The sequence below is a fragment of the Denticeps clupeoides genome, unplaced genomic scaffold (genome assembly GCF_900700375.1).
Source record: "Denticeps clupeoides unplaced genomic scaffold, fDenClu1.1, whole genome shotgun sequence".
Taxonomy (NCBI): Eukaryota; Metazoa; Chordata; class Actinopteri; order Clupeiformes; family Denticipitidae; genus Denticeps; species Denticeps clupeoides.
In genome coordinates, this window is record NW_021630096.1 from 15,032 (window position 1) to 39,711 (window position 24,680).

At 47.8% G+C, this 24,680-nt stretch overlaps 3 protein-coding genes across 7 annotated transcripts; 2 read left to right on the top strand and 1 right to left on the bottom strand.

The window, feature by feature from the left end:
* Positions 1 to 285: 285 nt before the first annotated feature.
* On the bottom strand, positions 286 to 3,271 carry katnb1 (katanin p80 (WD repeat containing) subunit B 1). 2 transcript variants are annotated; one of them, XM_028968910.1, is made up of 8 exons: positions 3,180 to 3,271; positions 3,006 to 3,082; positions 1,982 to 2,112; positions 1,759 to 1,876; positions 1,581 to 1,681; positions 1,416 to 1,457; positions 1,259 to 1,342; positions 286 to 1,151 (listed from the first exon to the last, which is right to left on the bottom strand). In XM_028968910.1, the coding sequence occupies exons 2-8, from the start codon at positions 3,043 to 3,045 to the stop codon at positions 1,032 to 1,034; spliced, it is 636 nt and encodes a 211-aa protein (XP_028824743.1). In that variant the 5' UTR covers positions 3,046 to 3,082; positions 3,180 to 3,271; the 3' UTR covers positions 286 to 1,031. The 2 variants fall into 2 exon arrangements, with proteins under 2 accessions (XP_028824743.1, XP_028824745.1); XM_028968912.1 differs by lacking the exons at positions 3,006 to 3,082; positions 3,180 to 3,271 and adding an exon at positions 2,359 to 2,662 and having other exon boundaries at positions 1,982 to 2,110.
* A 175-nt stretch (positions 3,272 to 3,446) lies between these two features.
* On the top strand, positions 3,447 to 15,758 carry LOC114783408 (carnitine O-palmitoyltransferase 1, liver isoform-like). Of its 4 annotated transcripts, none has more exons than XM_028968887.1 (20): positions 3,447 to 3,626; positions 3,723 to 3,865; positions 7,516 to 7,667; positions 7,919 to 8,061; positions 8,145 to 8,316; positions 8,381 to 8,485; positions 8,566 to 8,703; positions 8,854 to 8,931; positions 9,006 to 9,113; positions 9,228 to 9,315; positions 10,340 to 10,535; positions 10,609 to 10,794; positions 10,901 to 11,006; positions 11,083 to 11,199; positions 11,292 to 11,456; positions 12,589 to 12,720; positions 12,805 to 12,957; positions 14,858 to 14,971; positions 15,084 to 15,176; positions 15,262 to 15,758. In XM_028968887.1, the coding sequence occupies exons 3-20, from the start codon at positions 7,527 to 7,529 to the stop codon at positions 15,346 to 15,348; spliced, it is 2,322 nt and encodes a 773-aa protein (XP_028824720.1). In that variant the 5' UTR covers positions 3,447 to 3,626; positions 3,723 to 3,865; positions 7,516 to 7,526; the 3' UTR covers positions 15,349 to 15,758. The 4 variants fall into 4 exon arrangements, with proteins under 4 accessions (XP_028824720.1, XP_028824719.1, XP_028824722.1 ...); XM_028968886.1 differs by having other exon boundaries at positions 3,448 to 3,626; positions 3,723 to 3,816; XM_028968889.1 differs by lacking the exon at positions 9,228 to 9,315 and adding an exon at positions 9,724 to 9,808 and having other exon boundaries at positions 3,448 to 3,626; positions 3,723 to 3,816.
* A 2,253-nt stretch (positions 15,759 to 18,011) lies between these two features.
* Positions 18,012 to 19,588, top strand: LOC114783409 (insulin-like growth factor II). The gene is made up of 4 exons (XM_028968891.1): positions 18,012 to 18,126; positions 18,258 to 18,390; positions 18,534 to 18,670; positions 18,785 to 19,588. The coding sequence occupies exons 1-4, from the start codon at positions 18,094 to 18,096 to the stop codon at positions 18,986 to 18,988; spliced, it is 507 nt and encodes a 168-aa protein (XP_028824724.1). The 5' UTR covers positions 18,012 to 18,093; the 3' UTR covers positions 18,989 to 19,588.
* The last annotated feature ends 5,092 nt before the right edge of the window (positions 19,589 to 24,680 follow it).

Consider the following 24,680-nt stretch of genomic DNA (forward strand, 5'->3'; position numbering starts at 1 on the left):
AACGGACACACGGACACACACACACACACACACACACGTCATGCTCGTTTAAAACACAACGGACACACACACACACACTCACACACGTCATGCTCGTTTAAAACACAACGGACACACACACACACACACACACACACACGTCATGCTCGTTTAAAACACAACAGACACACACACACACACACTCGTCACGCTCGTTTAAAACACAACCGACACACACACACACACACACACTCACACACACACACACACACGTCATGCTCGTTTAAAACACAACCAACACACACACACACACTCACACACGCTCGTCACGCTCGTTTAAAACACAACCGACACACACGTCACGCTCGTTTAAAACACAACGGACACACACACACACACACATGCTCGCCATAACTTTCCACAAATGTACCAAGATCTGCAAATAAAAAGAATGGCATCTGCAAATGAAACTTATGAAGACCGTGCTGTACAAATATGTAATGCATTTTGTAATTGTGATTGCTGACCACACGGCACCAGCGTTGGTGTGAAATAAACGCTGTGTGAAACGTTTCCTTGCGGTCAGTTTCTGCTGGAATCCCGACGAACATTTAATGCCCTCATTAGTAAGAAAATGTATATTACATAATGTTTTCCCTAAACTGTCTGGATTAAAAGAACCCCCTTGTGCAGTTTACATGGTTACATTACATTATTATTTCATGTTACACATCCTAATTATAGTTCACTGTTGATCCTTATGGACTTGAGCTTCGGTAGAAAATTCGAATGCTGAATGGAACGCTGGTTCCCTCTGGCGCCACCTGCTGTTTGCGTACGAATCAGAGACGGAATAAAAGGCCCCGAATGTAAGTATTTGTACCGTATAGTCTGCGTAAGATTCATTTGCAGATGCCATTCATTTTATTTGCAAATCATGGGACATTTGTCATCTACTTTGTTATAGGATGTAACTTTTGAACTGCTTGTGTTAGTGCAAGTGTGCCACAACCTGCTTACACACACACACACACACACACACACACACACACCTACCTGTCTGCACTGCCAGAAGCCAGGAGATACTCGTTGGGGTGAAACTGAACAATGTTGACGGCTGATGTGTGTGAAGTGAACTCTGTGATCATTTTACCTGCAGTCAGGTCCCACAACTACACACAGGCACACATTTACAACAGACATTACACAAAATAAATAACAGGTTCAAATACATTTCTCTATATAAACACAGACACACACACAGCCAAACGTGTCTTGCCTTTATGCTGCAGTCGTCACTGGCTGAGGCGAGCCACTTCCCATCTGGACTGAAGGCTAGACAACGCACAGCCTGACTGTGACCCTAAACACACAGACACACACACTGTAGACAATATGGGATACACACCTGAAATACACACGCCGTCTTCGCTTACCTTGTACCTGAAAACACACCCTTTCCTCCTCACGTCCCACAGCTAGCAGAGACAAAAGAGACAAAAACACACATCTGTTCTTTTAAAAGCCCTTCTGTGTCTCTCTCACACACACACACACACACACACACACACACACACACACACACACACACACACACACACCTTTATGTTGGTGTCCATTGACCCAGACGCCAGATACTCTCCAAATGGATGGAAGTCCAGACTGCAGATGTTTGCCTTGTGTCCCATTAGAGTCCGAAGAACTAGACACAGACACACACATATTTTCACTCATAAACTCTGGATGTGTGTGTTTGTGTGTTCTGCCCCGGTTCTTTACTTTTGGCTGCTTCCAGATCCCAGACGCGCAGGGCGCCAGACTGGGAACCAGCGATGACCTGCTCCTCCGACGTGCTGAACTGGACACACTCCACTGGGCTTGAGTGGCCGGTCAGACTCTGACAGACACACACACAAAAACAAATCGTGGTCACATGACCCTTCCCTGTTCAGCTGCACTGCAGTCTATGATGGGTTGTGTGATGCTGCGCTGCTGCTGTTACCATGATACAGTTGGCTTTGCTGACGGTCCATATGTTCACTCTGCAGTCCTCCCCACCAGTGGCCAGCAGGCGGCCAGATGACTTTCCCAGGACCAGCGAGGACACGTTACTGAGGTGGGCTTCCATCACCTCTATAGCAGAGCAAGAAACCATCACACAACCTCCTTACAACCGAGGTGGGCTTCCATCACCTCTATAGCAGAGCAAGAAACCATCACACAACCTCCTTACAACCGAGGTGGACGTCCATCGCCTCTTCAGCAGAGCAAGAAACCATCACACAACCTCCTTACAACCGAGGTGGACGTCCATCGCCTCTTCAGCAGAGCAAGAAACCATCACACAACCTCCTTACAACCGAGGTGGGCTTCCATCACCTCTATAGCAGAGCAAGAAACCATCACACAACCTCCTTACAACCGAGGTGGGCTTCCATCACCTCTATAGCAGAGCAAGAAACCATCACACAACCTCCTTACAACCGAGGTGGACGTCCATCGCCTCTTCAGCAGAACAAGAAACCATCACACAACCTCCTTACAACCGAGGTGGACGTCCATCGCCTCTTCAGCAGAGCAAGAAACCATCACACAACCTCCTTACAACCGAGGTGGGCTTCCATCACCTCTATAGCAGAGCAAGAAACCATCACACAACCTCCTTACAACCGAGGTGGGCTTCCATCACCTCTATAGCAGAGCAAGAAACCATCACACAACCTCCTTACAACCGAGGTGGACGTCCATCGCCTCTTCAGCAGAACAAGAAACCATCACACAACCTCCTTACAACCGAGGTGGACGTCCATCGCCTCTTCAGCAGAACAAGAAACCATCACACAACCTCCTTACAACCGAGGTGGACGTCCATCGCCTCTTCAGCAGAACAAGAAACCATCACACAACCTACTTACAACCAAGGCGGATGTCCATCGCCTCTTCAGCAGAACAAGAAACCATCACACAACCTACTTACAACCGTAAGAATGAGAGGGAATGAGTGTGAGAATGAGAGATGAACTCACGCAGCCTCCACGACGTTTTACTTGAACCGGCCACCGCCATGATGACAAATGTGACAGTCACACGTCAAAGCTCCTGACTGTTAAAAAAAAAAAAAAAAAAAAACTACTTCACAACAGACACAGAATGGTCCAGTTCTGCTCCAGGGTACCAGAGCACCTCATCTAATTAAGAACCGTAGGCGTAGTCAGGCTCGCTCCAGAACCACGTCCAGAACCACGTCCAGAACCACGTCCACCTGGGTCTGGAAGATGTGACGACGCTAATCCGCTGCTGGTCAGGTTACCTGTGAAGCGGAAGCCTCTTCCGGGTCTCTAACAACGAGGCTTCTGATTGGTTGTTCACCGAAGCGCAGCGTAGCAACCGGGCAACACCGGCAGGGGGCGTGATCGCTGGAGACTCAGCCACGCATGCGCAGTGACAGCGTCGACGATTGGAGGACGACTAAACACGTGGGCGTGGCGTCACGGTGTTCCGCTGCGCTTTGATCGGCGGCGTCATTTGTTCCCGGTTCTAAAGTCGACTTTATTTGTGTTTGTTCTCCACGCTTAACTCGAATACCGGTGTCACCTGACGCGTCCAACAGCAGGACCGTCCCGACCCGCCCAGGGTAGGAAGTTCTGGTTCGTCTCATCTTCTCTAGCCTTGTGTCCTGTTGACAGGCTTCTGGTTTAAATAGAAAATGTTGATAAATCTCTGTGTTTGCGTGACGTCTACAGAGGGCGTGTCCTAGACGATCCGCGCGCATCCTCCGTCCAGCAGCTGGAGCAGGAGAGGGTCCGACCCAGACACAGAGACATCTACATCATCCTGGTACATCCTGAGTGTGACCTTTCACCTACTTTCTTATAGGATGTAACATGTGAGCTGCTTGTTTTTTTAATGCAGGTGTGTGTGTGTAAGCAGGTTGTGGGTTCTGGTCAGTAGTACCTGACAGCAGAACAGGGCCCTGGTGTTGTTGTTGAAGTGTGCACGCATGTGTGTGTGTGTGTGTGTGTGTGTTTGTGTGTTCTGGTCAGTAGTACCTGACAGCAGAACAGGGCCCTGGTGTTGTTGTTGACGTGTGCACGCGTGTGTGTGTGTTCTGGTCAGTAATACCTGACACCAGGAGAACAAGGCCTGGTGTTGTTGTTGACGTGTGTGTGTGTGTGTGTGAGTGTGTGTTCTGGTCAGTAATACCTGACACCAGGAGAACAAGGCCTGGTGTTGTTGTTGACGTGTGTGTGTGTGTGTGTGTGTGTGTGTTCTGGTCAGTAATACCTGACACCAGGAGAACAAGGCCTGGTGTTGTTGTTGACGTGTGTGTGTGTGTGTGTGTGTGTGTGTGTGTGTGTGTGTGTGTGTGTTCTGGTCAGTAATACCTGACACCAGGAGAACAAGGCCTGGTGTTGTTGTTGACGTGTGTGTGTGTGTGTGTGTGTGTGTGTGTGAGTGTGTGTTCTGGTCAGTAATACCTGACACCAGGAGAACAAGGCCTGGTGTTGTTGTTGACGTGTGTGTGTGTGTGTGTGTGTGTGTGTGTGTGTGTGTGTGAGTGTGTGTTCTGGTCAGTAATACCTGACACCAGGAGAACAAGGCCTGGTGTTGTTGTTGACGTGTGTGTGTGTGTGTGTGTGTGTGTGTGTTCTGGTCAGTAATACCTGACACCAGGAGAACAAGGCCTGGTGTTGTTGTTGACGTGTGTGTGTGTGTGTGTGTGTGTGTGTGTGTTCTGGTCAGTAATACCTGACACCAGGAGAACAAGGCCTGGTGTTGTTGTTGACGTGTGTGTGTGTGTGTGTGTGTGTGTGAGTGTGTGTTCTGGTCAGTAATACCTGACACCAGGAGAACAAGGCCTGGTGTTGTTGTTGACGTGTGTGTGTGTGTGTGTGTGTGTGTGTGTGTGTGTGTGTGTGGTGTGTGTGTGTGTTCTGGTCAGTAATACCTGACACCAGGAGAACAAGGCCTGGTGTTGTTGTTGACGTGTGTGTGTGTGTGTGTGTGTGTGTTCTGGTCAGTAATACCTGACACCAGGAGAACAAGGCCTGGTGTTGTTGTTGACGTGTGTGTGTGTGTGTGTGTGTGTGTGTGTTCTGGTCAGTAATACCTGACACCAGGAGAACAAGGCCTGGTGTTGTTGTTGACGTGTGTGTGTGTGTGTGTGTGTGTGTGTGTGTGAGTGTGTGTTCTGGTCAGTAATACCTGACACCAGGAGAACAAGGCCTGGTGTTGTTGTTGACGTGTGTGTGTGTGTGTGTGTGTGTGTGTGTGTGTTCTGGTCAGTAATACCTGACACCAGGAGAACAAGGCCTGGTGTTGTTGTTGACGTGTGTGTGTGTGTGTGTGTGTGTGTGAGTGTGTGTTCTGGTCAGTAATACCTGACACCAGGAGAACAAGGCCTGGTGTTGTTGTTGACGTGTGTGTGTGTGTGTGTGTGTGTGTGTGTGTGTGTGTGTGTGTGTTCTGGTCAGTAATACCTGACACCAGGAGAACAAGGCCTGGTGTTGTTGTTGACGTGTGTGTGTGTGTGTGTGTGTGTGTGTGTGTTCTGGACAGTAATACCTGACACCAGGAGAACAAGGCCTGGTGTTGTTGTTGACGTGTGTGTGTGTGTGTGTGTGTGTGTGTGTGTGAGTGTGTGTTCTGGTCAGTAATACCTGACACCAGGAGAACAAGGCCTGGTGTTGTTGTTGACGTGTGTGTGTGTGTGTGTGTGTTCTGGTCAGTAATACCTGACACCAGGAGAACAAGGCCTGGTGTTGTTGTTGACGTGTGTGTGTGTGTGTGTGTGTGTTCTGGTCAGTAATACCTGACACCAGGAGAACAAGGCCTGGTGTTGTTGTTGACGTGTGTGTGTGTGTGTGTGTGTGTGTGTGTGTGTTCTGGTCAGTAATACCTGACACCAGGAGAACAAGGCCTGGTGTTGTTGTTGACGTGTGTGTGTGTGTGTGTGTGTGTGTGTGTGTGAGTGTGTGTTCTGGTCAGTAATACCTGACACCAGGAGAACAAGGCCTGGTGTTGTTGTTGACGTGTGTGTGTGTGTGTGTGTGTGTGTGTGTGTTCTGGTCAGTAATACCTGACACCAGGAGAACAAGGCCTGGTGTTGTTGTTGACGTGTGTGTGTGTGTGTGTGTGTGTGTTCTGGACAGTAATACCTGACACCAGGAGAACAAGGCCTGGTGTTGTTGTTGACGTGTGTGTGTGTGTGTGTGTGTGTGTGTGTGTGTGTTCTGGTCAGTAATACCTGACACCAGGAGAACAAGGCCTGGTGTTGTTGTTGACGTGTGTGTGTGTGTGTGTGTGTGTGTTCTGGACAGTAATACCTGACACCAGGAGAACAAGGCCTGGTGTTGTTGTTGACGTGTGTGTGTGTGTGTGTGTGTGTGTGTGTGTGAGTGTGTGTTCTGGTCAGTAATACCTGACACCAGGAGAACAAGGCCTGGTGTTGTTGTTGACGTGTGTGTGTGTGTGTGTGTGTGTTCTGGTCAGTAATACCTGACACCAGGAGAACAAGGCCTGGTGTTGTTGTTGACGTGTGTGTGTGTGTGTGTGTGTGTGTGTGTGTGTTCTGGTCAGTAATACCTGACACCAGGAGAACAAGGCCTGGTGTTGTTGTTGACGTGTGTGTGTGTGTGTGTGTGTGTGTGTGTGAGTGTGTGTTCTGGTCAGTAATACCTGACACCAGGAGAACAAGGCCTGGTGTTGTTGTTGACGTGTGTGTGTGTGTGTGTGTGTGTGTGTGTGTTCTGGTCAGTAATACCTGACACCAGGAGAACAAGGCCTGGTGTTGTTGTTGACGTGTGTGTGTGTGTGTGTGTGGTGTGTGTTCTGGACAGTAATACCTGACACCAGGAGAACAAGGCCTGGTGTTGTTGTTGACGTGTGTGTGTGTGTGTGTGTGTGTGTGTTCTGGACAGTAATACCTGACACCAGGAGAACAAGGCCTGGTGTTGTTGTTGACGTGTGTGTGTGTGTGTGTGTGTGTGTGTGAGTGTGTGTTCTGGTCAGTAATACCTGACACCAGGAGAACAAGGCCTGGTGTTGTTGTTGACGTGTGTGTGTGTGTGTGTGTGTGTTCTGGTCAGTAATACCTGACACCAGGAGAACAAGGCCTGGTGTTGTTGTTGACGTGTGTGTGTGTGTGTGTGTGTGTGTGTGTGTGTGTTCTGGTCAGTAATACCTGACACCAGGAGAACAAGGCCTGGTGTTGTTGTTGACGTGTGTGTGTGTGTGTGTGTGTGTGTGTGTGAGTGTGTGTTCTGGTCAGTAATACCTGACACCAGGAGAACAAGGCCTGGTGTTGTTGTTGACGTGTGTGTGTGTGTGTGTGTGTGTGTGTGTTCTGGTCAGTAATACCTGACACCAGGAGAACAAGGCCTGGTGTTGTTGTTGACGTGTGTGTGTGTGTGTGTGTGTGTGTGTTCTGGACAGTAATACCTGACACCAGGAGAACAAGGCCTGGTGTTGTTGTTGACGTGTGTGTGTGTGTGTGTGTGTGTGTGTGTGTGTGTGTGTGTGTGTGTGTGTGACCAGCTCCAGTCAGTATGGCTGAAGCCCACCAGGCTGTGGCGTTCCAGTTCACCGTCTCGCCAGATGGCATCGACCTGCAGTTGAGCCACGAGGCGTTACGTCAGGTCTACCTGTCCGGCCTGCACTCCTGGAAGAAGAGGTTCATCCGCTTCAAGGTAGAGCAGCCGCCGCCGTTTCAGACAGGAAGTGAGTTGTGAAGACAGGTGTCCCATGTCTTACATGTCCTGTTATAGAACCGTAGACCTGTTCAAATTTCGTGGGAAAGTTTCTTCTTCGTTTTACTTGCTGATTGATTGCACATCACCCATCATGGTTAAAAAAACGTCACCTTCTTGTCAAGAAGAAGAGTGGCGGTGAACGGTCGTTGTATCTTCCTGACACCGTGTCCTCTGCTCCCGCGGCTCAGAATGGCGTGATGAATGGCGTGTACCCGGGCAGCGCCCCTGGTCTGCTGCTGGTGGTGGGAGGGTACCTGGGCAGGGCAAAATACGCTCAGGTGGACCCATCATTAGGTCTCCTTTCCAAGGTGGGCACCTACCTGCCCATCAGGTAAGAAGGTACAAGGTGGCTTTCTGTGGTTTCCACGTCTTACTGCAGCAGAGATCGCGATTGTGCGTGTTGATGATGTACAGCAGGTACGTGTCTGTCGAGAACCAGCGTGTGATTGGTGGGATGCTGGTGGGGACAGGGCTCTGGGCCATCATCATCTTCATCATGAGGAGCACCCTGAAGAACCTCCTCTCTTGGCACAACTGGATGCATGCGCCACACGGCACCGTGAGCTGGAAAACGCGCATGTGGCTGGTGAGTGTGGGGTGTCCTCCAGGCGTGTTGGCATGTCCGAGTCATTGGCCGATGTCTCCTGCAGGTGCTAGTGAAGATCTTCTCTGGCGTGAGGACGCCACAGCTCTACAGCTTCCAGGCGGCCCTGCCACACCTGCCCCTCCCCTCGGTGAAGGACACTGTGTGTAGGGTGAGAGGAACGTTGTATGAACTTTACACTCAAATCGCGTAAAGCACCCAGAAGCAGCTTCTTCTCCTCCCACTGTGCAGTACCTGGAATCAGTGCGCCCCCTGCTGGACGGTGAACATTTTACGCGGATGGAGGGTCTGGCTGAAGACTTCAGGTTGAACCTCGGGCCGCGCCTGCAGTGGTACCTGTACTTGAAGTGGTGGTGGGCTTCAAACTATGTGAGGAAGCCAGATCAGTTCTCCAGGGTCGCCTGTGGTTGTATATGGTGAGATCTCAGCACTGGTGTTCAGTAGATCATCAGTCCAGGGCTGAGATCTCACACTGTGAAGTATGGTGAGATGTTGTAATGATGCCATGTGTTGACGCAGGTGAGCGACTGGTGGGAGGAGTACATCTACCTGAGGAGCCGAGGACCCATCATGGTCAACAGTAACTACTATGCCATGGTGAGAGAGACACTGCCCTCACACTGACCTCTTCATCTTCACCCTCATCTCCAGTTTACGTCTCGTCTCCTCAGGACTTCATCTACAGCTTCCCCACCAGTCTTCAAGCAGCTCGAGCGGGAAACGCCATTCATGCCATCATGCTGTACCGCAGGAAGCTGGACCGCGCCCAGATCAAACCGGTACACGGCGTCCAGAATCGAGCCCCGCCGTCTAACACACAGTCCATACTGCTGGTTTGAGAGTGTGTGTGTGTGTGTGTGTGTGTCATTAACCCTTGTTCTGTTGGTTCTCAGCTCTTTGCGCTGAGGAACACGGTTCCACTTTGTTCCGCCCAGTGGGAACGTTTGTTTAATACCTCACGCCTCCCGGGCGCTGAGCGGGGTAAGAGGTCGCCGGCATGGCAACCATGTGGAAACAGCAGCAGCCTGATCATGTTCCCATGATCACCCCATGATCATCCCATACCGCTCCCAAACAGCTTGTGTCACCTGTTGTGGCTCGTCCCCACTAGCCGGTCGCTTTCTGTGATCAGCATTTTAAATCATCGTGACCGCCAAAACACAAAAACGTGTGACGGTGACCCCAGCACAGGTGACACACGACCCTTGCTTGTGCGTTCAGACCATTGCCATGATGTAGTCTGTTTATTTTTATTTCCTTGTCTTCCATTGGCTGGACAGTGAGTCCCTAGCAGCCCTCAGAAGCTCCGCCCATTTTCCCTGAAGGCCCCTCCTCTTCTTCTTTTTTTTTTTTTTTTTCCTTCATTTGTTTTTTCCTTTTGCTTTCCAGCTAATGGTTCAATTTACAATTCCATTGTGCTCAGCCCAGTATGAGCGAATGTTCAACACCAGTCGCATCCCTGGGGTAGAGACAGGTAGAGTCATTCTCACACACACACACACACACACACACACACACAGAAAGTACAGAAGATGAGCAGTGGGTGTGGCCTTGATCTGGCTGCTCCATTCATGACATGATGCTTGTCCTGCTTGCTGCTCCGTGCATGCGTTGCATTGTGCGTTTCACCACATGACTCCAGCGTCGGTGTTAATGTTATGCTATTTTAATTTGTTAAGAAATGGAAAGGTTTGTAAGTTCAGTCAGAAGGAGGTCATGTGATTGTGCTTCTAGATCATTCGATTTTATCAGGAATGATTCAGGTATTGACTTCTGTGATTAAATATCCCAGAATGCATTTCACTGAAGTATTGGATAGAAACAGAAGAGTGGACCTGACACCTCAGTCACGCAGCATTATAATTATAAATGTGGCGTGACCGGCTCATGGCCACGAGAAATAAAGGTGTTTCCATCACGTCTCAGTGCTGAGGGAGTCTGTATTTATGTTGTGCCTGCTGGTCAGGCTCATGTTCTTGACCCGCCCTCCTCTCCACCCTCTCAGACACGATCCAGCACATGACAGACAGCAGACATATTGTGGTGTACCACAGAGGGCGCTATTTTAAAGTGGGGATGTTCTATGATGGCCGCTTGCTGAACCCGCGAGAGATCGAGCAGCAGATGGAGCGAATCCTCGCAGACGAGTCCCCGCCCCAAGATGGGGAGGAGCAGCTCGCCGCTTTAACTGCTGGAGACCGGTGTGTGTACGACGGTTGGGGTCAGAGGTCATCGGACTGCTCTGTGTTTGAATTGTGGTGTGTTCTCCCTCAGAGTCCCCTGGGCCTGTGCCCGTGAAGCATATCTTCGCCAGGGTCGTAATCGCCAGTCTCTGGATGCTGTTGAAAAAGCCGCCTTCTTTGTGACCCTTGATGACACAGAGCAGCGTGACCCTGAGAACCCAGTCCAGTCACTGGACCGCTATGGCAAGTCCCTCCTGCATGGGAAGGGCTACGACAGGTACTACAGCAGGCCCTCCTCGCACTGGCCACCTGTGTGTGTGTGTGTGTGTGTGTGTGTGTGTGTGTGTGTGTGTGTGTGTTGGACCTGACCTGTCTTTCTACAGGTGGTTTGATAAATCCTTCAACCTGATCGTCTTTAAGAACGGAACCATGGGACTGAATGCAGAACACAGCTGGGCAGATGCACCCATCATCAGTCACTTATGGGAGGTACACACACCTCATACCACACACACATACAGAACCGTAAACCGCGCTCACACAACTGTATCATGTTGTGTTGCAGCAAGTTTTGTCTATGGACCCTGTAAAACTTGGGTACACCGATGACGGCCACTGTAAGGGACGTTCGCATCCCAGCATGCCCGGCCCCGTGCGACTACAGTGGAGTATACCAGAAGAAGTCAGAGACACACACACACACACACACAGAAATAAATGTTTAGTGACTCCTCATAGAGGTTTGAAGGTGTCCATGATGGCATGATGTTTCAGTGCCAGACGATGATCCGGAACTCTGTGGCGGTGGCGCAGGCCCTCGCTGATGATGTCGACCTGCACATCATCCCGTTCAGCAGCTTCGGGAAGGGACTGATTAAGAAGTGCCGGATCAGCCCAGACGCCTTCATCCAGATCGCCCTGCAGCTGGCACACTACAGGGTGCACGCACACACACACACACTCACACACACATGCGCACACACACACACACTCACACACACACACACACACACACACATGCGCACACACACACACACTCACACACACACACACACACACACACATGCGCACGCACACTCACACACACACACACACACACAGACACACACACACACGCACAGACACACTCACACACTCACTCACTCACACACACACACACAGACACACTCACGCACAGACACACTCACGCACACGTGCTCGCACGCACACACACACACACACTCACACACACACACACACACACACTCACGCACAGACACACTCACGCACACGTGCTCGCACGCACACACACACACTCACGCACAGACACACTCACGCACACGTGCTCGCACGCACACACACACACACACACACACACACACTCACGCACAGACACACTCACGCGCACGTGCTCGCACACACACACACACACTCGCTCACTCACACGCGCTCACTCACACACACACTCACAGACACACACACACATGCGCACGCACACTCACACACACACTCACACACACATGCGCACACACACACACATGCGCAGACACACACACATGCGCACACACACACACTCACACACTCACTCACTCACACACACACACACAGACACACTCACGCACACGTGCTCGCACGCACACGCACACACACACACACACACACTCACACACACCACACACACACACACACACACACTCACGCACAGACACACTCACGCACACGTGCTCGCACACACACACTCGCTCACTCACACGCGCTCACTCACACACACACTCACACACAGACACACTCACGCACACGCGCTCGCACGCACACACACACACACACACACTCGCTCACTCACACGCGCTCACTCACTCACACACACACTCACACACAGACACACTCACGCACACGCGCTCACACACACACACACACGCATACACACACTCAGTCACTCACACATACGCGCTCACACAGACACACGCACGCGCACACACAAACACACTCACGCACACGCGCTCACACACACTTGCTCGCACATACACACTCACACACACGCACACTCACTCACACACAAACACACAACTGAACTCCTCTCTGAATGTTGCAGGATAAGGGTCAGTTCTGTCTGACCTATGAGGCCTCCATGACTCGGCTTTTCCGGGAGGGTCGAACCGAGACCGTTCGCTCATGCACCACCGAGTCCTGTGCGTTTGTTCGCGCCTTCATCAACAACGAGCCGGTGAGGGTGTGGTCATGTGGTGCCGACGCCATGCCCTCTCTGTCCTTCCTCCAGTAATACCGACTCTTCCCCTCGTCTTCCTAGAGGGAGCAGAAGCTGCAGCTGCTGAGACGGGCGGCAGAGAAGCACCAGCAGATGTACCGGCTGGCCATGACGGGCTGCGGTATCGACCGACACCTTTTCTGTCTCTACGTCGTCTCCAAGTACCTGGGTGTGGAATCACCTTTTCTGCAGGAGGTGCAGCGGAGCGATCATCAGTACACATTATACAATCACACCACACCACAGTGGCACAGTGCTCAGTGGCACCTCAGTGGCAGCTTAGTGGATCGGGATCGGCAACCTTCTGATTACGCGGCCACTTCCTTAACTGCTAGGCCACCACTGCCCCCAACAATCACACCATACAATCTCATCACACCACACCGTAATAAATCACATCACACCATACAATCACACTAGATCAAATCATACAATTACACCACACTGTACCACACTACATCACTACACATATACAATCACAATACACCACACCATACAATTACAACACATCACACCGTAATACATCCCACCACACCACACCATACAATTACACCAAACACCACACCATAATACACCACACCGTATCACATCACACCAGACCATACCACATCACACTGTAACATGCCACATCACACCGCATTACACCCCATCACTCTGCACCACACAGTAACACCACATCACCCATAACACACCACATCTCATTGTATCATTCTATAAGCAATATTGACTTGTAAATTATTAACTAAGAATCTGGTATTAACTAAGAATCAAAGGTAGAAAAAGTACTGAAAATGTATTTAAGTAAAAGTATTTTTACTTTGCTTAAATTCTGATCAAGTAAAAGTACCCATCAAACCAGGAATTTTACGTTGTTGTAGTTTTTTCTTGCATAAGTCAGACTATAATAAAGTTAAAAGTTAGTCTAAATGTTCTCTAAAGGGTACCATACAGACTGAAGACAAAGTGCTTCGTTTTTACTTGTATATTTTGTATATGAGAGAAGCTCATGTTATGGATTACTTTGTGGACCGAGGAGAATATTCCACCATGAAAGACAACTGGATTACTCTTTTTAATTCATGGCAACAAACATGCATCAAAAAAGGTTCTGCACACTTACGAATACTAAGGAGAAGAAAGCCAATGTTTTGTTAATAACTTTATTATTAGTGTTATTAATTGTGATGTAATTGCGATGGACAAAGCACGAGAAGGGGGAGGTGGCGTTTCCCCTTATGATGACATGAGATTACTTTGGGCCAGTGGTGGTCTAGCAGGTGAGGAAACGGACCTGTACAGAAAGAAAGGTGTCATGTTCGAATCCTGAGCTGCCAAGGTGTTTAATTGTTGCATTGTGTTTTTTATGTTTAATTTCTACCATTTTACTCGTGTGGTAAATGAGTGGCCAGTTGAGTGTTTCAACTAGTGAGCCAGTGAAAGGGACGCTAGCTTCTGCCGATCACATTCTGATTGTACATGTCTGAGGTGAGGAAAAAACTTTGACCATGAAAAATGGTGTTAATAAATGTATGCATGTTGGTACGGTCACGTTGACCGCCATCCTATGAACCAGCCTATGAACCAGAAGACCCGGGTTCGAATCCCACTTACTACCATTGTGTCCCTGAGCAAGACACTTAACCTTAAGTTGCTCCAGGGAGACTGGAGCTGCCACAGTGGTGGGGCAGTGGTGGCCTAGCGGTTAAGGAAGCGGCCCCGTAATCAGAAGGTTGCAGGTTCGATTCCCGATCTGCCAAGGTGCCACTGAGGTGCCACTGAGCAAAGCACCGTCCCCACACACTGCTCCCCGGGCGCTTGTCATGGCTGCCCACTGCTCACTCAGGGTGATGGGTTAAATGCAGAGGACAAATTTCACTGTGTGCATCGTGTGCTGTGCTGCTGTGTATCACATGTGACAATCACTTCACTTTTTTTTTTTTTTACAATAATGTCTGGTTCGTGCTTGTTCGGCTCAGGACTAACTTTTAAGGCCTGATTAAAGCTCTAAACACCATTTCGTCTCGCATCACACTGCAGCACAATCACATTGCACGTTTTTTTTAAGTGTGAAATGTGAAGTTTATCTCTCTTCCAGGTCCTATCAGAGCCTTGGCGTCTCTCCACCAGTCAGACGCCGTTCCAGCAGGTGGAGCTGTTTGACCTTGTCAGACACCCTGAGTACGTCACCACTGGTGGGGGCTTTGGACCGGTGAGATGTAACACACACCACACAACACACAACATACAGAATCATGCCCGGTTTTACAGACACACGTCAGCCGGACTGCGTTATTACTGTTTCTTTTTCTGGTTTGAAACAGGTGGCTGATGACGGATATGGAGTAGCGTACGTGATTGTGGGTGAAAATCTAATCAACTTTCACATCTCATCGAAGCACTCGAGCCCTGAGACTGTAAGTTTCAAAACTACAAATCCACACACACACACACACAGTCTCCCCATCCTATCACATTCGTTTCTTTTCTGTGTATGTGCAGGACTCCCACCGGTTCGGCAGTAACATTAAGGCTGCGCTGCAGGACCTGCTGGATCTGTTTCAGTTGGATCAGAAATCATCTGATTGAAATCATACGTCACCACAAGTTGCTGATATGTGACGATGACGTTACAGAAACGTGCTTTACTGAATGTCTTTAATGATTGTTTATAGGAACTCAGCTCATTCCAGTTTTCATGGCTTTAGTGATGTAATATGTTCTAACTCTGCATGTGATGTGTGAACTGAGTTCATTTTGATTTTCTTTTCTGGCTGTAGTACCACTACAGTTTACAGAGACGCACCTTTTAACATCCTGCAGGTTCTAGATTAGAATGTTGTGTTATGTTCTGCTGATGTGAACATCCCTGATAGATAACCATTTGAGGAAAAACCCTGCTTCATTCTGGGGTGTCCTACTTCCGATCTCTGATTGGCTGCTTTGCATTGTGATTGTTAATGCATTGTTAATAAACATAAGTGCTATGATGACAACTATGAACTGTGTTTGTTGCTTAATGTTCCAGCAATACTGGGTCTTTAGGACTGGATATTTATAAAGCTGTGTTACTCTGATGAAGTGCATTGTGGGGGTTTTACTCACATACTTGCTATAGTCCACTTTATTGTCATCTCACTATATACACTGTGGACATTGTCACTGACCTATAAAATAACGCAGGTCGAGACAAACTAGAAAAACCGGGCAAGTAGCAGCAATATGACAATATATCAGTGTGGGGATGTATAGTATATAGTGTATATGGTATATGATATACTATGATAATAATGTCAGTAGTAGTGATTTGACAGTATATCAGTGTGGGTATGTATTTAGTATATAGTGTATGTGGTATATGATATACTATGGTAATAATGGTAATAGTAGTGATATGACAGTATATCAGTGTGGATGTATTTAGTATAGAGTGTATATGGTATATGATATACTATGGTAATAATGGTAGTAGTAGTGATATGACAGTATATCAGTGTGTGGATGTATTTAGTATAGAGTGTATATGGTATATGATATACTATGATAATAATGGTAATAGTAGTGATATGACAGTATATCAGTGTGGATGTATTTAGTATAAAGTGTATATGGTATATGATATACTATGATAATAATGGTAATAGTAGTGATATGACAGTATATCAGTTTGGATGTATTTAGTATAGAGTGTATATGGTATATGATATACTATGGTAATAATGGTAGTAGTAGTGATATGACAGTATATCAGTGTGTGGATGTATTCAGTATAAAGTGTATATGGTATATGATATACTATGATAATAATGGTAATAGTAGTGATATGACAGTATATCAGTGTGGATGTATTTAGTATAAAGTGTATATGGTATATGATATACTATGATAATAATGGTAATAGTAGTGATATGACAGTATATCAGTGTGGATGTATTTAGTATAGAGTGTATATGGTATATGATATACTATGATAATAATGTCAGTAGTAGTGATATGACAGTATATCAGTGTGGATGTATTTAGTATAAAGTGTATGTGGTATATGATATACTATGATAATAATGTCAGTAGTAGTGAGTTGATGTATGTCGGTGTGGATGTATTTAGTATATAGTGTATATGGTATATGATATACTATGGTAATAATGGTAGTAGTAGTGATATGACAGTATATCAGTGTGTGGATGTATTTAGTATAGAGTGTATATGGTATATGATATACTATGATAATAATGGTAATAGTAGTGATATGACAGTATATTAGTGTGGATGTATTTAGTATAAAGTGTACATGGTATATGATATACTATGATAATAATGGTAATAGTAGTGATTTGACAGTATATCAGTGTGGATGTATTTAGTATAGAGTGTATATGGTATATGATCTACTATGATAATAATGGAAGTAGTAGTGATATGACAGTATATCAGTGTGTGGATGTATTTAGTGTATAGTGTATATGGTATATGATATACTATGATAATAATGTCAGTAGTAGTGCTATGACATGATATGATGATAATAACACAGCAGCACAGTGTGAGGCAGTGAGATATTAAAGTGCAGAGTGCAGTACTAATGTTCAGTTTGTAATGTGCAGTTTAGGAGGGAGAAAAATATTCTGCAGATGGTTCTGCTGATATAGAAGATGTTTGTGTCCATTAAAAACAGTTGAGGTCTCTCTTCTCTGGACACGCCCACTGTACAGGTGTAGGACTGGTGTCTGTATCACCAAAGTTTGTTCTACTCCCTGTTCCTTTGTGACTGGGTCGAATCCAGGTGACTTATCAGGTTCTGGAGCCATACTCACAGAAGGAACAAAATGAATGGAAGTTCTGAACATGTGGAATGCAGAGATCAGGACAATATTGCCAGTATTTGACCACTGGAGAGCTGATCTGAGAACAGCTGTAAACACCATGTCTGAGACAAGTCTGGACTAGTCTGTGTGTGTGTGTGTATTCCTGATGAGGGTCTCTGGAATGTGCTGCAACCCCCTTTGTTGTGGAGGGGCGGAGCCTAAATTTACTCGCAGTCCAAAGCTTCTGTGTTCAGTAGCATTGTGTGACGTCACGCAATCCCAAGAGTGCCTCCCGGGGGAGCCATGAAGCGGACAGACAGACAGGGGTCAGTTTCATCCTGGGGTCAGTTTCATGTCTTTTTCCACGCATGCTCTGATGGGAGGGGGGCGGGGCTTCAGGGCCGCCTGGTATAAAAGCTCCTCCCGCTCCAGCACTGCGCCTGTCGTTGGTGAATCAGCAGCTCTTGCTCGTGTCACTCACACGCACGCAAGCTGTCTCACACTCTGAAACGGAAGCCATCGCGTGGCAATGCAGTGGTTGTGCGGAGCAGCGCGAGTCCCGGTAAGGGTCAGTGGGGTCACTCTGTGGGGTCACTCAAGTTTGGAATTCGGACTCATTCCCACACACAGGAGCTGTGAAGTGTGAGAACAGTTCTGTGAATGCTGCTGATGTGTGTGTGTGTGTTTCTGCAGGTGGGAGGTATGCTGATGCTGCTCGTAGCTCTGTGTGTGTGTGTACCAGACGTCGGGTCAGCAGAAACGCTGTGTGGTGGGGAGTTGGTGGACACACTACAGTTTGTTTGTGGAGACAGAGGATTTTATTTCAGTGAGTGTCATTCCACACACACACACACACACACACACACACATTCATCTGCGTGTTTTGAGCAAGAGGATGCAAAAGACGACCTGACATTCACACACAAAGCTACATACACACTTCTACACTGACACTTCCCTGCCCCACAGGTCGGCCCAACCGGTTGAGTGGTCGTCGGGGTTACGGTGGCATTGTGGAGGAGTGCTGCTTTAGGACATGCACCTTGGAGCTGCTGGAGCAATACTGCGCTAAGACCACCCTGACAGTGAGAGACCTGGACCACCAGGTACACACACACACACACACACAATCCTGCAAAAACGTATGACTTGTGTATCGTGGTAACTTAGTGATGCCTGCGCGTGTGTGTGGTGAGTGAAACTATTTCATGTGATTGTAGGAGACTCTGCATTTGTCTGAGTTTAACCAGTGGCAAAGAGATCCAGCCCAGAGGCTGCAGCGAGGGTTACCCACAATTCTCCGCTCACAGCCACACCCCCATCTGACCATCAAACCCCTTAGCCAGACAGAAGACTCCACCCACCAGCGTCCCATCCGGGTGCCCAGCAGACGGCGGCGTTTTGTCTACAGACCTCAGACCTGAAAACAAAAACTCTGCTGGTCTGGGCAGGGGGAGGAGCCTGTGGGGAGTGGGAGTGGTCATTGCACCATGATTCACAGCTTTGAGTAGAAGCGGACTGCTTCGTGCCTTTGGCCAATGAGGGGTGTTACATTGCTTCCTTTTTATGCACCTTCAATCCTGGAGACACAGACTGCTTCTCTAAATAGACCTGATGAACATCATCATCATCATCCCTGTTCTAGAGAGTTCTCTATCTGATTTCCGGTGAGCGATACTGAGGGTTGGTGCTGCTGCTCGTTAGGGTGGAATCCTGCAGAACCACAAATCTAGAATCAGCATTTAAGAAATACATTACAATCCAGAAAAGGCTGAGCAGCAGTCAGCATCACTTCCTGTTTCAGCTCAGACTGAAACACTTGAAAAGGTCCAGATGACTTTTGGAAGACAAGATGTTATGTACCGTGGTTTCTTCTGTGGATTGGTTCTTTAGAAGCTCTCTGTAAAATGAATGTCTGAGGAAAACCGTGCTGAAGATCTTATTTATTTGATTAAAAATATTTTTTTGTGTAAGATATCAGTTACGATTTATGATCAAAATGGATGATTTGTGTGAAATTTATACCTGGTATTTTGCTACTCCTCAGATTAAATCTGATTATTGGTTCCCTTTCTCCTGTCTGTCTCAGCAGATCAGGACATTTTGACTTTTAATGGTTCTCTTGTTCTTACACTTGTTCATGTCAGTCAAATTAGAGAACATTCTTTTATTAACCCAGAACCATGACATCCACCACTGGCTCTTCTTAGTTTGTGTGTATGTGTATGTGTATGTGTGTGTGTGTGTGTGTGTGTGTGTGTGTGTATGTGTATGTGGTGCCACAGGGGTGGTGTGGCTGCAGAATACCTGCACTTCATGTCAGACTGACAATAAGGTCATAGGTGAAAGGTCAAAAGAGAGGCATGCAGCCCTCAGGAAGAAGTGATACTGTGGAATTTTTTAACTTTGACCTCTAATCTTGCAACTGTAATAACGGCATTTCAGTTGTACGAAACATTCACACAGTTTAGTTACATAACCCTGTCACTTCCCTCTCAACAGAACTGGTTCTAAAGGTAGAACATTTCTCATCCCTGTGATGCACATTGTTTATAAATCGAACAGGAGGATCTGGGTGCTAATAACTTGTTGTGTGTTCTGATTAGAGACAAAGTGGGGTTTGAGTTTTGCTCTGTGTGTGGGTGTTGTCATGGTAGTCAATGGTGGGAAGGTTGGCTGGATGTTGGTGGGCAGGTTGGCTGATTGGTGGTGGGCAGGTTGGCTGGTTGTTGGTGGGCAGGTTAGCTGGTTGTTAGTGGGTGGGTTGGCTGGTTGTTGGTGGGCAGGTTGGCGGTGAGCAGGTTGGCTGGTTTTTGGTGGGTAGGTTGGCTGGTTGGTGGTGGGAAGGTTGGCTGATTGGTGGTGGGTATGTGGGTAGGTTGGCTGGTTGGTGGTGGGTATGTTGGCTGGATGTTGGTGGGTTGGTTGGCTGGTTGGTGGTGGGAAGGTTGGCTGATTGGTGGTGGGTATGTGGGCAGGTTGGCTTGTTGTTGGTGGGCAGGTTGGCTGGTTGTTGATGGGCAGGTTGGCTGGTTGTTGGTGGGTAGGTTGGCTGATTGTTGGTGGGTAGGTTGGCTGGTTGTTGGTGGGCAGGTTGGCTGGTTGTTGGTGGGTAGGTTGGCTGATTGTTGGTGGGTAGGTTGGCTGGTTTTTGGTGGGAAGGTTGGCTGGATGTTGGTGGGCAGGTTGGCTGATTGGTGGTGGGTAGGTTGGCTGGTTGCTGGTGGGCAGGTTGGCTGGTTGTTGATGGGCAGGTTGGCTGGTTGTTGATGGGCAGGTTGGCTGGTTGTTGATGGGCAGGTTGGCTGGTTATTGGTGGGTATGTGGGTAGGCCAACCTTCCCACCACCAACCAGCCAACCTACCCACCAACAACCAGCCAACCTGCCCACCAACAAAACAGTCCATGAAAAGGGGGGAGGAAGTCCATAAGGTTGAGTGGTGACTGTCCTGCACTGACAGCTTCAGGCCCGGGCCAAAGCACGGCTCATCCGTGGGGGACCGGTATCCCGTCACTCCGTCAGTCTCCGGCACGCCCCGCTGGGAAGTCCGCCTCTCTCCTCGTCTCAGTTATCACCGGGAGCACCTGCACTGTTCAACGGGTCTCCTCAACCCCATGGTAGCTTTCATTGGTCATCAATGTCCGGCCGCACAAATTCGTCTGTGCTCCCCACCTCCAGAATCGCCAGGGGGAACATGGACAGCGTGACAGATCTTCTCGACCCCACGGTAGCTTTCGGAGGCCGCAGAGAGTCTGTCACGCTTGGGGAAATGATAAAAACATGGCATGGATCTTGGCGATTACAGAAAGTGCATTGGTGGAATCCAGACGAGACAGTGGTGTCGGGGTCCATACATGGAATCTTGAACACCACCAGATGTGGGACTATGGGGCAGGCCATCGGACGCATCAGGACCCTGTGGAACATGAAGCCAACTCTGGTCAGGGACAAGGGGGTTGGTGGTGTCCTCCCGGCAAACTACGGCTCCTTGGATCTCAGCGGGGCGGCATCGGCAGCATCCAAATTTGGTCAGGTCATTCTGTCATGATGGCTGGACATGGCGAGGAAGAGGACGAATACGCATGACGTCATGAGACAGGGGTTTAATACATTGTACACACGACAGGGGAAACATCACCAAACAATGACCCGACGGTGAACAGACACGAACGGGATAGCTTTATACAACTATATAATTATACAACAGATGAACATGATCAGGGAACATTACACAGGACGAACATGAAACTCCGGTCTGAACTCCGGACCCGGAGTAACCCCTGCTGGACCGGATCATGACAAGAGTGTTAATGTGTGTGTGTGTGTGTGTGTGTGTGTGTGTGTGTGTGTGTGTGTTTGTGTGTGTTACATTGTTCCATGCATGTCAAGGTCAAAAGTCCCTTCCAGACCAGGATTCTCTGTACTGTAGGATTATCAGAAAACACAGAACCCCTGTCCCAGTCTGGCTGGTGCTGCTGATCAATACTGACTGTTGATCTTTGTTATCTATGTCTCCTCTGCAACAGACACGTTCATCTACATCCTGTCACATTGACTGAGTTATAAATGTAATGAATATTTTCCAGTTTGTATTTTACTCTCAGTGGGTACTGGGTACAGTCTTACTAGTTTCTTGGGGTTCTGAAGGTGGCTCTTAAACAGACAGGCATCATTGAGCAACGACCTTAGTGAGCAGTGTGCAGACATGGAAGGTGCCCAGGGAGCAGTGTGTGGGGATGTTACTTTGCTCATTTGGTGGCTTGGGACTCGAACCGGCAACCTTGTGATTTCAGGTGTGTTTCCTTACCTGCTAGGCCACCACTGGCCCAAAAGAAAGGACTGTTGTCAGAGCAAAGGAAACCTGAATGCCGTTCATTTATTGAATTCCCAGAAGTATGAGGGTCCATTTACTAAATACATAATTTAGTAAATTACATAAACACTAACGAAACATGGACACACGATTACTACTGACAACTCACTATGTATATGTATGTATGTACAGTACAGGCCAAAAGTTTGGAAACACCTTCTCATAACTCCAGTACATAACTCCACATGTGTTCATTCATAGTTTTGATGCCTTCAGTGAGAATCTACCAATGTAAATGGTCATGAAGATAAAGAAAACACACTGAAGGAGAAGGTGCGTCCAGACCTTTGGCCTGTACTGTATGTATTTAAAAATATGAAGCATGTTATGTTTGTTGCATTAGAGCCTGTTCCATATCACAGTGACATGTGTCCTTACTGATTGGGTCAAACATTTCACATAAGTATGAGCAAGTAAAATGTTTCAGTAACCAGGGTTTGTCACTATACCTGTTTTTACAGATGTGTATGCCTGTATGTGTGTGAGTTTTCAGTAGTAATTGTGTGTCTGTGAAATTTCCATATGTAAATGTGTCCATGTTTCATAAGCGTTTGTGTAAGAAAAGTCTGAAACATTTCATAATTGGCCCCTGCTTCATGAGACCGTGGGAGAGTCACTTTGGCCATTCAACCCCTGAACCCAGACTTTTATCAGATTCACCATCAGCTCACCTCTGCTTCCTGGAGCTCTGGAGTCCAATGTATCATTTTCACCTGAAATGTTGAAGAATTTAAGCTGTTCTGTCCTGGTCTGGTAAGAGCTGGCATCCATGTGTGTATTTCTGTGATTAGTGCCAGTTGGCCTGGATTGGGTTCTGATTGGTGAACTAGTCAGTTGCGGTTTTGATTGTTTTTTGGAAATTAAAAAATATTCTCCAGTGTTCTGAACCCATTCAACTAATTAATAACCAGTTAATAGAAGTTTTTGAGAAAGTAGCAGCTGTGCACATGGTGGCAGTGGTGGCCTAGCGGTTAAGGAAGCGGCTCCGCCAGGGCGCCACTGAGGTGCCACTGAGCAAAGCACCGTCCCCACACACTGCTCCCCGGGCGCCTGTCATGGCTGCCCACTGCTCACTCAGGGTGATGGTTAAATACAGAGGACAAATTTCACTGTGTGCACCGTGTGCTATGCTGCTGAATCACGTCACTTTACTTTAACTAGACAGCAACAACATTCAATTCTGATTTAGACCTCCTCATAGCACTGAGACAGCGCTGGTTAAAGTGGTTAATGACCTGCTGTTGGCCTCTGATCAGGGACTCATCTCGCTGCTTGTCCTGCTTGATCTGAGTGCAGCGTTTGACACTATCGATCACGCTATTCTCCTTGCCAGGTTAGAGAATGTTATTGGGATTAAGGGAACAGCCCTTGAATGGTTCAGATCATATTTGACCAACCGATATCAGTTTGTGGACATCAATGGTGTTTCGTCTTCACATAGTAAAGTAGAGTTGGGTGTTCCACAAGGTTCTGTCCTAGGTCCGTTACTTTTTTCTCTATACATGTTACCTTTCGGCAACGTCATCCGCAAACACGGTATTAGCTTTCATTGCTACGCTGACGACACACAGCTGTATCTGTCAGCAATGCCAGACCAGAGGCAGCAGCTGAACAAAATAGAGAATTGTCTGAAGGACATTAGACAGTGGATGCTCCTGCTAAACCCTGACAAGACAGAAGCGCTTGTACTTGGGCCTCAAGCAGCCAGGCATAAACTGGCTGACTACACAATAACCCTGGATAGCCTTTCTATCTCACCAAGATCATGTTAAAAATCACGTTTCTTGCAAAGAAACTCTGCAGTACCTGAGTGAACTTTTATTTATTTACGACCCGCCACCCCCCCTGCGTTCGAAGGGTACAGGGTCACTACTGGTACCCAAAGTATAGAAAGTCACAGCTGGGAGCAGATCCTTCTCATATAGAGTTACGCAGTTGTGGCATGGCTTGACAGTCAGTGTCCGGGACTCAGACACAGTCTCAGCGTTTAAATCTAAACTGATAGTAAGTGGGATTTGAACCCCACCCTACACACTCGCCTGTGAACCAGAATCCAAGTGGGGTTGGGTTATACTGTATATACTGTAATTCTCATAAAGACTAAACATCAGATCTGCTGTACATTACTATATATCCTGTAATTCCCATTCCAGACTATGCATCAAATCTGCTGTACATTACTGTATATACTGTAATTCTCATAAAGACTAAACATCAGATCTGCTGTACGTTACTATATATC